The sequence below is a fragment of the Protopterus annectens genome, chromosome 12.part0, assembly GCF_019279795.1.
Source record: "Protopterus annectens isolate FY-2018-M chromosome 12.part0, PAN1.0, whole genome shotgun sequence".
NCBI classification, from domain to species: domain Eukaryota; kingdom Metazoa; phylum Chordata; order Ceratodontiformes; family Protopteridae; genus Protopterus; species Protopterus annectens.
The window spans coordinates 347,559,917-347,572,528 of NC_056746.1; the positions used below are offsets into that span (position 1 = coordinate 347,559,917).

The 12,612-nt window shown below is 42.0% G+C and overlaps 1 protein-coding gene across 4 annotated transcripts in view; it reads left to right on the forward strand.

Annotated features, from left to right (window-relative positions):
* The window catches only part of LOC122816558 (katanin interacting protein), a 3,576,055-nt gene that overhangs the window by 1,557,765 nt on the left and 2,005,678 nt on the right, over positions 1-12,612 (forward strand). For all 4 annotated transcript variants that reach the window (XM_044089422.1, XM_044089419.1, XM_044089421.1 and 1 more), the window contains exon 8: positions 10,987-11,251. In XM_044089422.1, the coding sequence (XP_043945357.1) occupies positions 10,987-11,251 (265 nt within the window). The remainder of the gene's footprint in view (positions 1-10,986; positions 11,252-12,612) is intronic.

The following is a 12,612-nucleotide window of genomic DNA, read 5'->3' on the forward strand; positions in this document are numbered from 1 at the left end:
CTACTGTCTCAGTTCCTGTAGCAACTTTGTCTCCGGTTCTGAGAGCCACCTTAAGTTCCTCCAGCCCTTCAGCACCAGAGGCCTCCAGGGGTCGAGACTCCTCATCGGGTCCAAGGGGCATGGATCGGCTTCTTTTAACTTCAGAACCGTCTATGACCCTTGGTGCTTCAGTCTTTGTAGGATCGACCCAGGCTGCAGTTTTGGGGTTCACCTCTTTGGTGCATGGTGGGACCTTGGTTCTGAAGGAGTCTATTTCGGTTCTGGGCTCCCATCCCTTTAAAGGGAGCAGGCCTTCCGAATCATGGAGAAGGCCTTGTCCATTGGGGATTTACAGTCTCTGCCATCCTTGTCAGGACAAATCTCTTCATCCCCTCGACCAGAGCTTCCATCGGTTTCATTCCCAGAACAGAGAGCAGAAATCCTCCAGGATAGACTCATCTTGGTGGTTTTGTCTTTGTACACTTCCATGGCGCATCCCCCCAAGGAAGTAAAAGTGGAAAAAAGTGCAAGAAGAAGCACTTAGACTCCCCGGAGGAGACTTTCACTGAAGATATCAACTTTGATGAGGAGGAAGGTTTCCCCAGGTCATACCCTAATGATGTTTTACAGGGGCATCCTGAAATTCCTAGAATGGAGGGGTGGCTGGTCTTCCCTCCAGGCTTCTTCTGAGGAGTCTGTATACCTGGAGGCCTTCCTTGCACAACTCTCTACTTCTTGGATCTCTCTGCTTGCTAACAATCTCATTAAACTGAACACACAGTGGGCGTAGAAGATGCCCGATTCCATCGGACCAATCCCCAAGAGACCAGATCAGATACTCTCAGCCCCTAAGGATGAGCAACACTGGTCTAAAGGCATACCCGTTGATGCTATGGTGATAGCGGCAGCCACTAAGAAGGAACTTGCTGAGGAAAGTCCGACTATCCACCCTCCTAACAAGGAGTTTAGGACTATGGATAGGTTTGGGAAAAGCGTTTATGCTTCAGTGACCTTTGCTCTCAGTTCCTTGAATTATGTGGCACATTTCACGAGATTGCAGAGGGATCTGATCAAACAGCTGTGGGATACCCTCTCAGGAGTAGTAGCTGAAGGGGCACAGAACAAAGTTATTTCTCATCTTGCCACCCTCAAAGAAGTTTCTAACTCATCCATGAGGCTCATTGCTCACGCAGCTGAAGGGATGACAGGAGCAGCGGGTTCAGGCATAGCCATTAGAAGGCACTGTTGGATGTGCTTGTGTGATTTTGTGGAGCCATTTAAAGCGTTATTCATCAACACTCTGTTTGACAGATCATCCCTGTTTGGCCCCAAAGTTAGAGATACATTTGCCAGATGTGAAAAAGATGGGAAGACCCCATCTGCCATAGGTGTATGTTTATCCACTCCTCAGAGGCCTTACTCTAGGAGCCAGAGGAGACTATGGTTTAAGAAATCCCAAGGCCCTTTCCAGGATTCCTGTGGCAAGAACTTCCTCGCAGCAAAGAGGGAAGTAATGGAAGACGCTGCCCTAGAGGCAGAAATGGCCGGCAGAATCAGGAGTCCAGAGAGTCCTTCTCTGGGACTTCCAACCACCAAATAAGAAGGGAGGCCTTATTGCCCTCTTCTGGAGGCAGTTGGGGGACGACTTTCTCTGCACCAGCCCGTGTGGCAACTAATAACTATGGACAAATGGGTGCAGAGAATAATATCTAGATGTTACAAAATTATCTTTACTTACAAAAACCCAGTAAAGACTCCTGGATGTTCCACCCAGTCACAGGGAAGCAGCAGTCATAGAAATTCAAAGACTGCTCAACAAAAGAGCCATCCAGAAAGTCCCACCGGACCAAATAGGATCCGGGTTTTACTCAAGGTTCTTTTTAGTCCCCAAAAAAATAGGGGACTGGAGATTCATCTTGGATCTCAGCCAGTTCAACAAGTCAGTTCAGCAAACCAAATTCCAGATGGTCTCGGTAAAGTCGATACTTCCATTCTTTGGAAAGATGATTGGGTGTGCTGTATAGACATCTAGGATGCATATTACCACATAAAAATGGACAAATGCTCAAGGAGGTTCTTACACCTCTGGCTGGGAGCCAGTCATTTCCAGTTCAGAGCACTGCACTTTGGACTCACCTCAGCCCCCAGGGTGTTCACCAAATGCATGGCAGTGGTTGCAGCTCATCTCAGACTGCAAGGATTTTGAGTTTTTCCATATATTGATGACTGGCTCCTCATCGCTACCACCAGGCGTCAGTTAGAACAGGCAAGAGATTACATTGTACGTCACTATGCATCTCTAGGCATCACAATAAATTACAGAAAGTCAAATTTACAACTTTCTCAACAGTTAGAATTCATCAGAGCTTGCTTAAACACTGTTACAGGAATTACTTCACTTCCTCTAGAAAGACCACAAAGGATTAGATCTCAGGTCAAACAAATTATTCAAAACAGAAATGTGCCAGCCAGATTAGTCCTACAAGAAATAGGCTCGATGGCAGCCACAATCACTCTTGTTCCCTTAGCAAGATATCACATGCAAGTCTTACAGTGGTTACTCGCCTCCCATTGTTTTCTGATACATCAACCAGTGTCTCATTGAACCATGCTTGCCATTCACTGCAAAAACGATCTCTTGTGGTGGCTGCATTCCAACCAGATTCTCTTAGGGTGACCAATGCCATTCATTCTTCCGCAACCTCAAGCCACAATGACCATGGATGCTTCGCAGATGAGGAGGGGGCATTATCTGGGAAGGACGATTCAAGGCACGTGGTCCCAATTAGAAGCCAACTTGCACATCAATGTTCTGGAGATGAGGGCAGTCCTGTTAGCATTGCAAGCATTCCAGGATGTCCTTCCTCTGGGAACAGTAGCAATTCAAACAGTCAACATGTCGGTAGTTTGGTATATCAACAAACCAGGGGGAAACAAATCTTACCCATTATGTCGAGAAGCCTTAAGAGTTTGGCAATGGCCGATTTCTTCCAACTGCTTTCTCACAGCAACGTACATTCCTGGGAGCTCCAATGTGATAGCGGACAAGCTGAGCAGAACCATTCTCATGCCTCACAGGTGATCTCTCAATCATTTGGCGAAAGAGATTTTTTGTCACTGGGCCAACCTTGCTGCAATCTTTTTGCATCCCCCTTAAACAAGAAGTGCAGCAGTTACATTGCTCTAATCCCCCCTCTGGGGGAGTCACCCAGAGACATTCCTCTCCACAATGTGCCCTCGGTCTCCTTTATACTTTTCCCCCAACTCCCTTGATATCCTAGTTTCTAAAGAAAGCAAAGAGTTCAGAGAACTTAATAATCCTTATTGCCCTCTTTTGGCCTTGACAAGTTTGGTTTCCCTTCCTTTGGCCTCATCTTCTTCAGGAACCATGGATTCTGGACCCAGCTCCAGGCTTGCTGTCCCATCCGGAGGGCATGGTTCATCCAAACCTCCATCATCTCAAGCTCACAGCATGGCTTCTCCAATTCCCATGATTGCCAGGCATGCACCCCTTTCCTCTCCTGTCTGTCAGATCATTGTTGCACATCACAAACCTTCAACCCAAGAGACTGTATCAAAGTAAATGGGAAAAGTCTGCAAATTGAGCCCTTTTGAACCATCTTAACCCTTATATGATACCTGTTCATAAAGTCTTGGATTTTTTAGTGAACCCCTGTCAGTCTGGTTCTTCTACTTCAACAATTAAAGTTCATCTAGCGGCAATTTTGATCTTTCATATAGGGTTTGAGGGGTCATCCCTTATGTCACACAAACTTCATAAAGCCTTTTTAAAGGGAGTTTTAATGTTAAGACCCCCCATTTAAAGAACCCATTCCCCCTTGGGATCCAACACTAGTTCTTCAGTCTCTTACTTTGTCTCATTTTGAACCATCAGCTACTTGCAACTTAAAGTCACTTACTTGGAAAACTTTGTTTTTAGTAGCTATCACATTTGCAAGAAGGGTATCGGAACCTCAGGCCCTGTCTTCCAAACCACCCTACATAATATTCCACAAAGACAGGGTTTCCCTTAGAACTAATCCATCCTTTTTACCAAAAGTAGTCTCAGACTCTAATACCAATCACACACTTCAACTTCCAGTCTTTTTCCCTAATTTTTCCAACAAAGGGGAGTACTCCCTTCATTTGTTAGAAGTTCACAGACAGTTACATTTCTATCTTCACAGAACAAAGGACTTCCGAAAATCTGATCAATTATTTCTTTCCTTTTCTTCTCTTTCTCTAGGCAATCCAGTTTCAAAGATTACCTTAGCGAAATGACTTAGAGACTGTATTACATTTATTTGCTAGTTGATCGGGCTCCATCTGTCTCATCCTGTCAAAGCCCATTCAACTAGAGCTGTGGCAGCTTCTGCAGCTTTTCATGCCAGAGCCTCTCTAGATGATTTTTGTGCAGAAGCCACTTGGGCTTCTCCTCATACCTTTATCACTCAATTCTTCTGTGAGACCTCCCAAGGCTTTGGTAGCTGGGGACTCTGTCCCACATTCAAGGATTACGTGAAGATTGATGACATCAGATAAAGAAGTTATGTCTTACCTTAACTTTCCATCTGTGTTGTCGATCTTCACTAATCCTTGACATTCCCTCTCCCCGTCTCCCAGCCTGAGACTCTTAATGGATCGAAATCTTACAGAATTGGCTTCTTGTCACAGATGCATATCTGGTTTCTTCTTCTTATTTACTATTTGTCTGCCAACTAATTTAGGCAAACTCGATCTGGGGTAATCTTGAGAGGAGCATTATGGGTAAAAGCCTGGCTCAAGAGTTTGAAAGGCGCGAGCTGAAATAAATGGCCAGGTCGGTTCCAGGGCCCAGAACCGAGCCCACAGTTAAGGATTAGTGAAGATCGATATCACAGATGGAATGTTATGATAAGACATAACTTCTTTTTTAAGATTGCTCTTAAAATCCCATTTATTTTAATTATTTGGGAGTGACCATTTGAATTTAGCAATTGCTAAAATGTCTATCATATTGCATTCACTTTTTGCTTCTTTTTATAGCGATAAGTTTAAATTATATCTTAGATCTGACATTTGACCTTTTATTATTTTACTATATACACATGTGAAATGTCATTGCCTATATTTCAGAAAAACATCATCCCCAACTACCAGTTCCTTTTTTTAACTTTTTCTGTCCCATATAGTTTATACCTCCATGTCCATATAAGCTTTGAATGCTGTAAATTGTAAAGATAACATTTTAGTTCAGTCAGATCAAACCCTCTTCTTCTTGGTTTAATATCTCCCAAAAGCAACAAGGTTTGCTTCAGTGTTGTTATCCTTATTCATTTTCTGTAATGGAGTGGTCTTTGAGGTTGTTGATACAGTGGTTAACATATTCATCTTTTCATGGACATTAAGTGGTTATCAGTAACCTTACTTCCTTACTTCTGTCCTGAAAAGTCATACTGTTCTCCTCATCAGCTCCCTTTTTCCCATTTTCTTCATGGGGTCGGGGAATCGTGTTAACTGTCTCCATCCCTCTTGATTCAGTGTCACACTACTGCCTTCTTCGGCACTCATGCCTGACTGTTGCAGATCTTCTTTCATGCAATCCATCCACGTCTTTGCCGAACGTCCTCGTTTCCTCTTACTTCTTCCTCTCTGTTCCATATCTTCATCAGATTGTTTTCTGCTTTACTGCACATGTCCAAACCACCTTATTCTGTTCTCTCTGATCTTTTCTGCAATTAGAGCTATTTTGGCTTCTGCTCTTATCCTCATTTCTTCATCTGTCCTACAGAGTGCATCCTACTGCCCTTCTCCGGCACTTCATTTCCATCACCTCTAGCTTCTTCATCTGCTCTGCCATTACTGCCCAGGTTTCTGTACCATACAGTAGTACTGGTCACACCACTATCTTGTACACCTTACCATTCAGCTTCTTTGGCATTTTACTGTCAGACTACACCTGACACTCTATGCCAGTTGGCTGCAGCCCCTCTGATTCTAGCTTTGACCTATTCATTCAAATTTCCCTTCTCCTCAACTACCCCTCCCAGATACTTGAAGCTGTTTACCTGTTCCACTGTCTTGTCTCAATTCTCAGCTTCTTCTGATTTCCTCAGTTTGCTGCCATTACCACTGTCTTATCTGTGCTTAGCTTCATCGTGCCTTCAGTTTTTTATTCCATTCCCCTATCCTTTGCTGACGTTCTTGCTCAGTGTCTACCTGTAATGCCACATCATCTGCATACAGCAACTTTGTTGATCTGTCCCCTCTAACCTGTTTGCTAATGTAGTCCATCACCAGTATGAACAGCAGTCGCCTCAGAGCTGAATGCTGGTGTACACCCACTCCCACTGGGAACCCCTCTGTGAGGCCAAACACTGTTCATACTTGAGTCATTGGGTTCTTGTACATAACCTGGACTAATTCTGTCAGTGTTTCTGGGACTTTGAACCACCACAGTATTACCCAGATCAGCTTGTCATATGCTTTCTCCAAGCCTAGGAATGCTCAGTTGGACTTTTTCCTCGTCTCTAGTGTCTTCTCACCTGTCTGTCTCACTGCAAATATTGGATCACTTGTGCTCTGAACTGCTCATCTCCCGTCTTACATTCTACTACTCTGCTTATCCATTTATCAGTCACCCTCTCCAGAAATTTCATACAGTGTGATAGGAATTTGATCCCTCTGTACTGCCCACAGTTGTGGATGTCTCCTTTGTTCTTGTACACTGGCACAGGTATGCTTATTCTCCATTCATCTGGGATACGCCTTTCTCTCCACACTGCTGTGAGTACCCTCAAGAGCCATTTCTTCCCTGTCTCACTCAGCATCTTTATCATGTCTGCTGTGACCTCATCCGAGCCTGCTGCTTTCCCTGACTTCATTTTCTTTAGTGCTATTATTACTTCTTCTGTGATCGGCTCCTCTTCTTCTCTCATTGTAGGCTGTTTCTGAGGCAGTACAGCTTCTGTGGGGTTTTCTTCATTCAAATGCTGCTGGAAATACTCCTTCCATCTGCCTTTGATGTCCTGTTGTGTGGACTGGTGTGCAGGTTGTTGCTGGAATCCCTTATGAAAGGTGTCTGACTATCTTCTTTATCTTTCTGTCTTTGCCTTGCAACCTGATATAGTTTCTTTGTGCCACCTACTTGAGTAACTTTCCAGAAGTTGGTAGAGTGCCTCTGATGCCCTATTCTTTGCTATTGCAACTCCTTTTCTAGCTTCTTTGTTAGCCAACTAGTATTCCTTCCTAGCCTGGTCGGTCTTTTCTATCTCCCACTTTTTCCTGCACTTCTTTTCTTTTGATGACTTCCTGGACTTCTGCATTCCACCACCAAGTTTCTTTATGTACCTTATTTCCATACCTGGTTTGGCCACATATCTGTTCTATAATCCTCACACATGCTGTTTTAAGGACTGCCATTCTTCTTCAACTCCACCTATTTCCTCTTCTTCTTGGGGTGCTAGAGCCATGAGTAATTCCTTGAACTGTTGTATTTTCTCTCCAGTCAACTTCCAGGTCTTCAGCCTGGTCTCTGTTGACCTTAGATCCTTCTTTGACCATTGCTTGCAGCTGATTGTAGCAACTTATGGTTTATGCTGTGGGATGACTGTATCACTTGGGATGGCTTTACAACCATTGATTCTACCCCAGTGCCTTTTCCTTACTATGAGGAAGTCTAGTTGCATGTTGGACACTCTTATATGTGATCTCGTGACTGTCTATCTTTCTGAACCATGTGTTAGCTACTATGAAGCCATTTGCCAGACAGAAGTCTAAAATGGCCTCTCCTTCTTTATTCCTGTTGCCCCACCCATGTGGACCCAGGCAGTTCTCATATCCTGCATTGCCTGTCCTGATATGTGCATGCAAACCACCCATTATCAACACCAGTTCATGCTGTCCTGCTTTATCTAGTAGGTCCTACAGCTGCTGTTTGAATGCACACTTTTCCTCACTATCACAACCCTGCTGTGGTGCATAGACTGAGGTTATGAATAATTAGAAGAACAACAGTTGTCACAGAAACACAGAACTTTAATGAAGCTTTCGGGCTCTCAACCCTTCATCAGCATTACACAATGTTACAATTTACATCATTTAAATAGAGGAACAGTTAAAATCACATGATCAACCAGCCAATGAATTTTAAAAAAGTTTTTTAAAAGGGAAATGTTTAAAACATGAGAATATATGCAAATAGCGTGTTGTGCATAATATATTACTTAAATAATATTTTATAAGTTATTTAATTGGCGTTTAACTAGTATTGGTTTTATACTAGTAGTGTTATTTAATCCTGGTGGAGTTTCAGCCTGTAGTCTTATTATCCACTCTAGTTCTCTTGTTTCTACAAGGTTATTTATATCGCCCCCCCTCATACCCACTTGTATTGCATCTATACATCTGAATCTAAAAGTATGTGTATTGAACTCATATATATGCTTATATAGGGCATTGGTCTGTATGAATAATTACCCAGTCATTACACTGGAGTCTGATTGCCCTGAGTCTGTGACTAATTTTGATGATATCCCTCAATGCCTTTTGAAGCCTCCCTCTCACCAAAATTCCCACACCATTTCTAACCTGTCCCTCTCCTGAGTAGTAGACTCTGAATCCCAAGCCAAGTGGCTTTGCTGCACTGCCTTTCTATTTTGATCTTGGATACATGGGATGTCCAGCCTCCTCCGTATTATCATGTCATCCACTTCCAAGCTGCATTCTGTCAGTGAAGCTACACTAAGTGTAGCAACTCAGTTTATGTTTGGAAGGTTGATTGGTTTCACATCCAGCAGACGTTAAACCAGTAGCTCAACAGAGCTATCCCAGGTAACCCAGGCTGGATAATTAGACATTGGCCAGCTAGTAGCTTATTGACCCAGGGCTACTGGGTTTTATGGTTGGCACACACTGGTCAATAGGGGCACATACACCCCTCCCACCATTAGCATGGATTACAGGTGTAGGTCAGAGAAGGCCATGTCCTCAACCCATTTATCACCTGTAGCTATCCATGCCCATTTTGTGACATTAGTCAACATGACAGAATCACCTCGAGCCATATTTTACACTGTCAAGTGGCTAACCATGCCAAAGCGCACAGTCCGTAATCCATGTTCTGCTGTCTTGAGGATACTGTGCACCACAGTAGATGCCCAAAGTGGTTGGTCTGTACAACTCTTCCCCCTATAGGGTGCACCATGTAGAGTATGTGCTGATGCCCACAGCTTCATTCACTGGAGAGTTTAAGATGGAAACACTTATCATGTTTTTCAGGGATGGGAAGAACCTCACAGAGATGCAGGGAGAACATGCAAACTCCAAAGAGGCATTGGTCGGAGGTCAGGTTGAACCTTGTACCTTCTGCATGGGAGGCGAAGACCTTAACCATTATTCCAACTACCCCCAAGAGCCATAACATGTTGACTTAGATTTGTACTGGTCTGAACCGACATTTTGCCACATACAGCAGTTTACTCACATACCAGAAAAAAATCTCTTTCCTTTTCTCTCTCTCGTTCTGTCTTTTGTTTTTTCATTTGAGGTGGGGTAATTAACACAAACCTTTTCTACAGTGCAGAAATAGAAAAAAAAAAACACAATGACTTGGTATATGTTTTCCAAACTGTCCCTGCTGAAGCTACTTGTGAAGCAAATATAAAACATTGAAACTGAAGGGTAAAAATGTCACAAAGACAAACCATTCAGTAAAAACTCAAAGAAAAACCCAGCCAACCTAGAGTCTTCACTATGTAAAGCCTTAAACCTCCTGAAGTGGAAGCCCATAGGATATATACAAATGATTTGTTAAGGACATACTAAGTGTTTCAGTTGCACAGTTTCTGAATGCCCATGACTTTTCACTTTTTAAGCCTTTATGGGTAGATTCAGGCTAATAAAGCTAAACCTACTAGCGGTAGGCATGCATGTTTTGAACATTTTTGACATTGTCAGTACAACATAAGTGATTTATTTTTGCTCTGCATTAGAAACACTTTGCTTAAAATCAAGCCTGATGGCCATACACATTATGGTGCCTGCAGAATATCTCAAATGACATCCAAACTAAAGGGTAAAGAGGTCTCACAGACAAACTGTTACATAAAAACTGCAAGAAAGAAACAGACAGGCTAGTGTCTTCACAGTGTAAAACCTTAAAACGCATTTGAGACTGTTTATTAACATTAAGTGCAGTTTATTTACAGTGAAAAAGTCAGACCAAAGTTAATTTTACATTTAGAAGAAAAAAATACACTTTTGCTTAGCATACTTTTGAATACTTATTTGATTTTTTTGCTTGTTAGTCCACTTTTAAAGTCTCTCGGTAAAGCATAATATCCCTTACACTTCACAGACTTGGTATTACAGCTGTGGTCAAGTTGCTGTGCGGTCCCCAAAAGACATCCAAGAAGGTTTCTAGTACTCCTTGATTAAATCAGCATTTTGGCTACTGGTTCCCCTTAAGTATATCTATCAGTGCTCCTGGAATTTTCTACAGCTTTTTCTGTTCAAGATCTACTAATAGTCTCTACTCTTGGCTTCAAAAACTCTGCCAGAGGAAAGTATCTCAGACATTGTGGGATTCTAGCCCTTCTTTTAACAGCCCTTCGCAGATTATTCACATCAGACAAATCTATTTCAGTTTTTCCTTCCCATTTTTTGGTACCATAATATGCTTTCTATTTACACACTACCAGGATCTCAGGATCTTCCTACTCTAAGGTATGGTATATGTCTAGCACATCAGAACAGCATTTCTGATGATAGCCATTATGCTACAGTGTGTACAGCAGGCACACAAAAACATGATAGCCATTATGCTACAGTGTGTACAGCAGGCACACAAAAACACATGTATATCTCTGCTGGTGAGTGTTGCCACAGCTAAAATGCAATCACAGGTTGACATGGTGAGACCTAATAGGTGTAGTACATTCCTTTTCCTTCATTCAGAACGTATTTGGGTTAGTTTATTTGTCAATGTTAAAATAGTTTTGTTTGATCTAGTAAATTGTTTTGATACAGGTACTCCGAAGAAGTCTGGAACTCAGCATAAATATGGACACCCATAAGAAGAATACACGGAGTGAGGAGTCCAACTCAGAAGAAGACGACTCTATTGAAGAGCAGATTGAATTCATGGAAGTAGTAGATAGCTTGGAAAGTTGTAATCTGCCTGCAGACCTACCATCAAAACAGTTTTCTATGAAGAGCCACCAAGCAAAAAGGCAGTGTGACCTTGAACCTGGAGATGTAATTGTACTTGACTTTGGTCCAAGTTCCAAGACTAGTAAGTTGTGCTTCTTCCCTTTCTGTACTTCACAAAGTTAGCTATCTTTGCCATATTACAATTTGTTTCTTATTTGCATGTTTTCTTCTCATTCTTCTAGAATTTTATCATTCCTTGTTTTCTGCTGCTTGCCTTTCTTGTGCATGTTGTATGTAACCTTGTCTTTAAATCAAATGAATGTGTTCCATGAATGTACTTACATTGCACTGTTGTAGGTATTAACATGTAACATTAACAGCAAAAAAGAGATGACAGTAGTGTTATAGTTCAGACTGCTGTCTTAACAAATTCAGTCAAAAGTCTTGTCTTAACTGCCTTTGTGAAGTTGCTTTGAAGTTTCCATCGTGCTGTACTTAGCTTGCTTTGTTGCATTTCATCTATTATTTTATCTTCTGGTGTAATGCTACCTTTGTAAAGTCTGACTTTTTTTTTGATTTTGTGATAGTATTTGTTGATTGGCTGTTGCTTTTTTTTCTGCTGAACCAGAAATTTTGCTTTCTGAATTTAGTTGTTCCACTTGTTCTGATGTTATTTTTTATTCAGGCTGTTTTCAGACATTTAGTTTAGTTCCAATGCAAGTATTTAACTTTCATTTGAGGCACTTTGAGGTTTTGCAGTATGACTAAATCAGTGGTCTTTGGTAGGGTTAGGGCATGGGGAAAGTGACAAAACCACTCACCTCAGGAGCCATCCAGGGTGTGAGGAAGGTCCTCTCTGTAGAGGGTTGACTCCAGATGAGCCTTTTTATGTGTTAGCTTTGCATGCATTTGCTGAATATGATTTTATAACTGTTCTCACTTAAGAATGTTAACATACACTAAAGCAGATAGAAGTAATCTCTCCTGCCTTAGTAGATAGAGGCTGAGATATAGACCTGATATGAGTACAGAGCTGTGAGACCTACAAAACATTTTATGAGACACCACCTCCACTCCTGGAAGACAAAAGTAAAATGTCTACACCTTCAAAACTTACATAGAGTAACCAGCACAAGATACTGCTGATTTTCTTTCCAAAAATAACTCTGAAGGCTTCAGTCTTTCCTAGACATTTTACATAAAACAAACCAAGCACCAGCAAAATGGTATTTACTTGAACATGGGTTGATCTCATCGATAAGTCAGGGGGAAAGTTGAAGATCAAAACCCATTAAAGTCTAGGGGATAAAGCTGGTGAGAGACTGTAAGGTATGTCAGTCATTTAAACAAAATATTAGCTTAACACCTTAATGAATGTTATGCCTTACTGGCACACACAACCATATACAATTTAACACATAGGAGTAAGGATCACCTGCAGAAATATTTAAAATGACCTCCCAGCCTATTGAACTGTACTGGATCTATGTTTAATGTGATCTC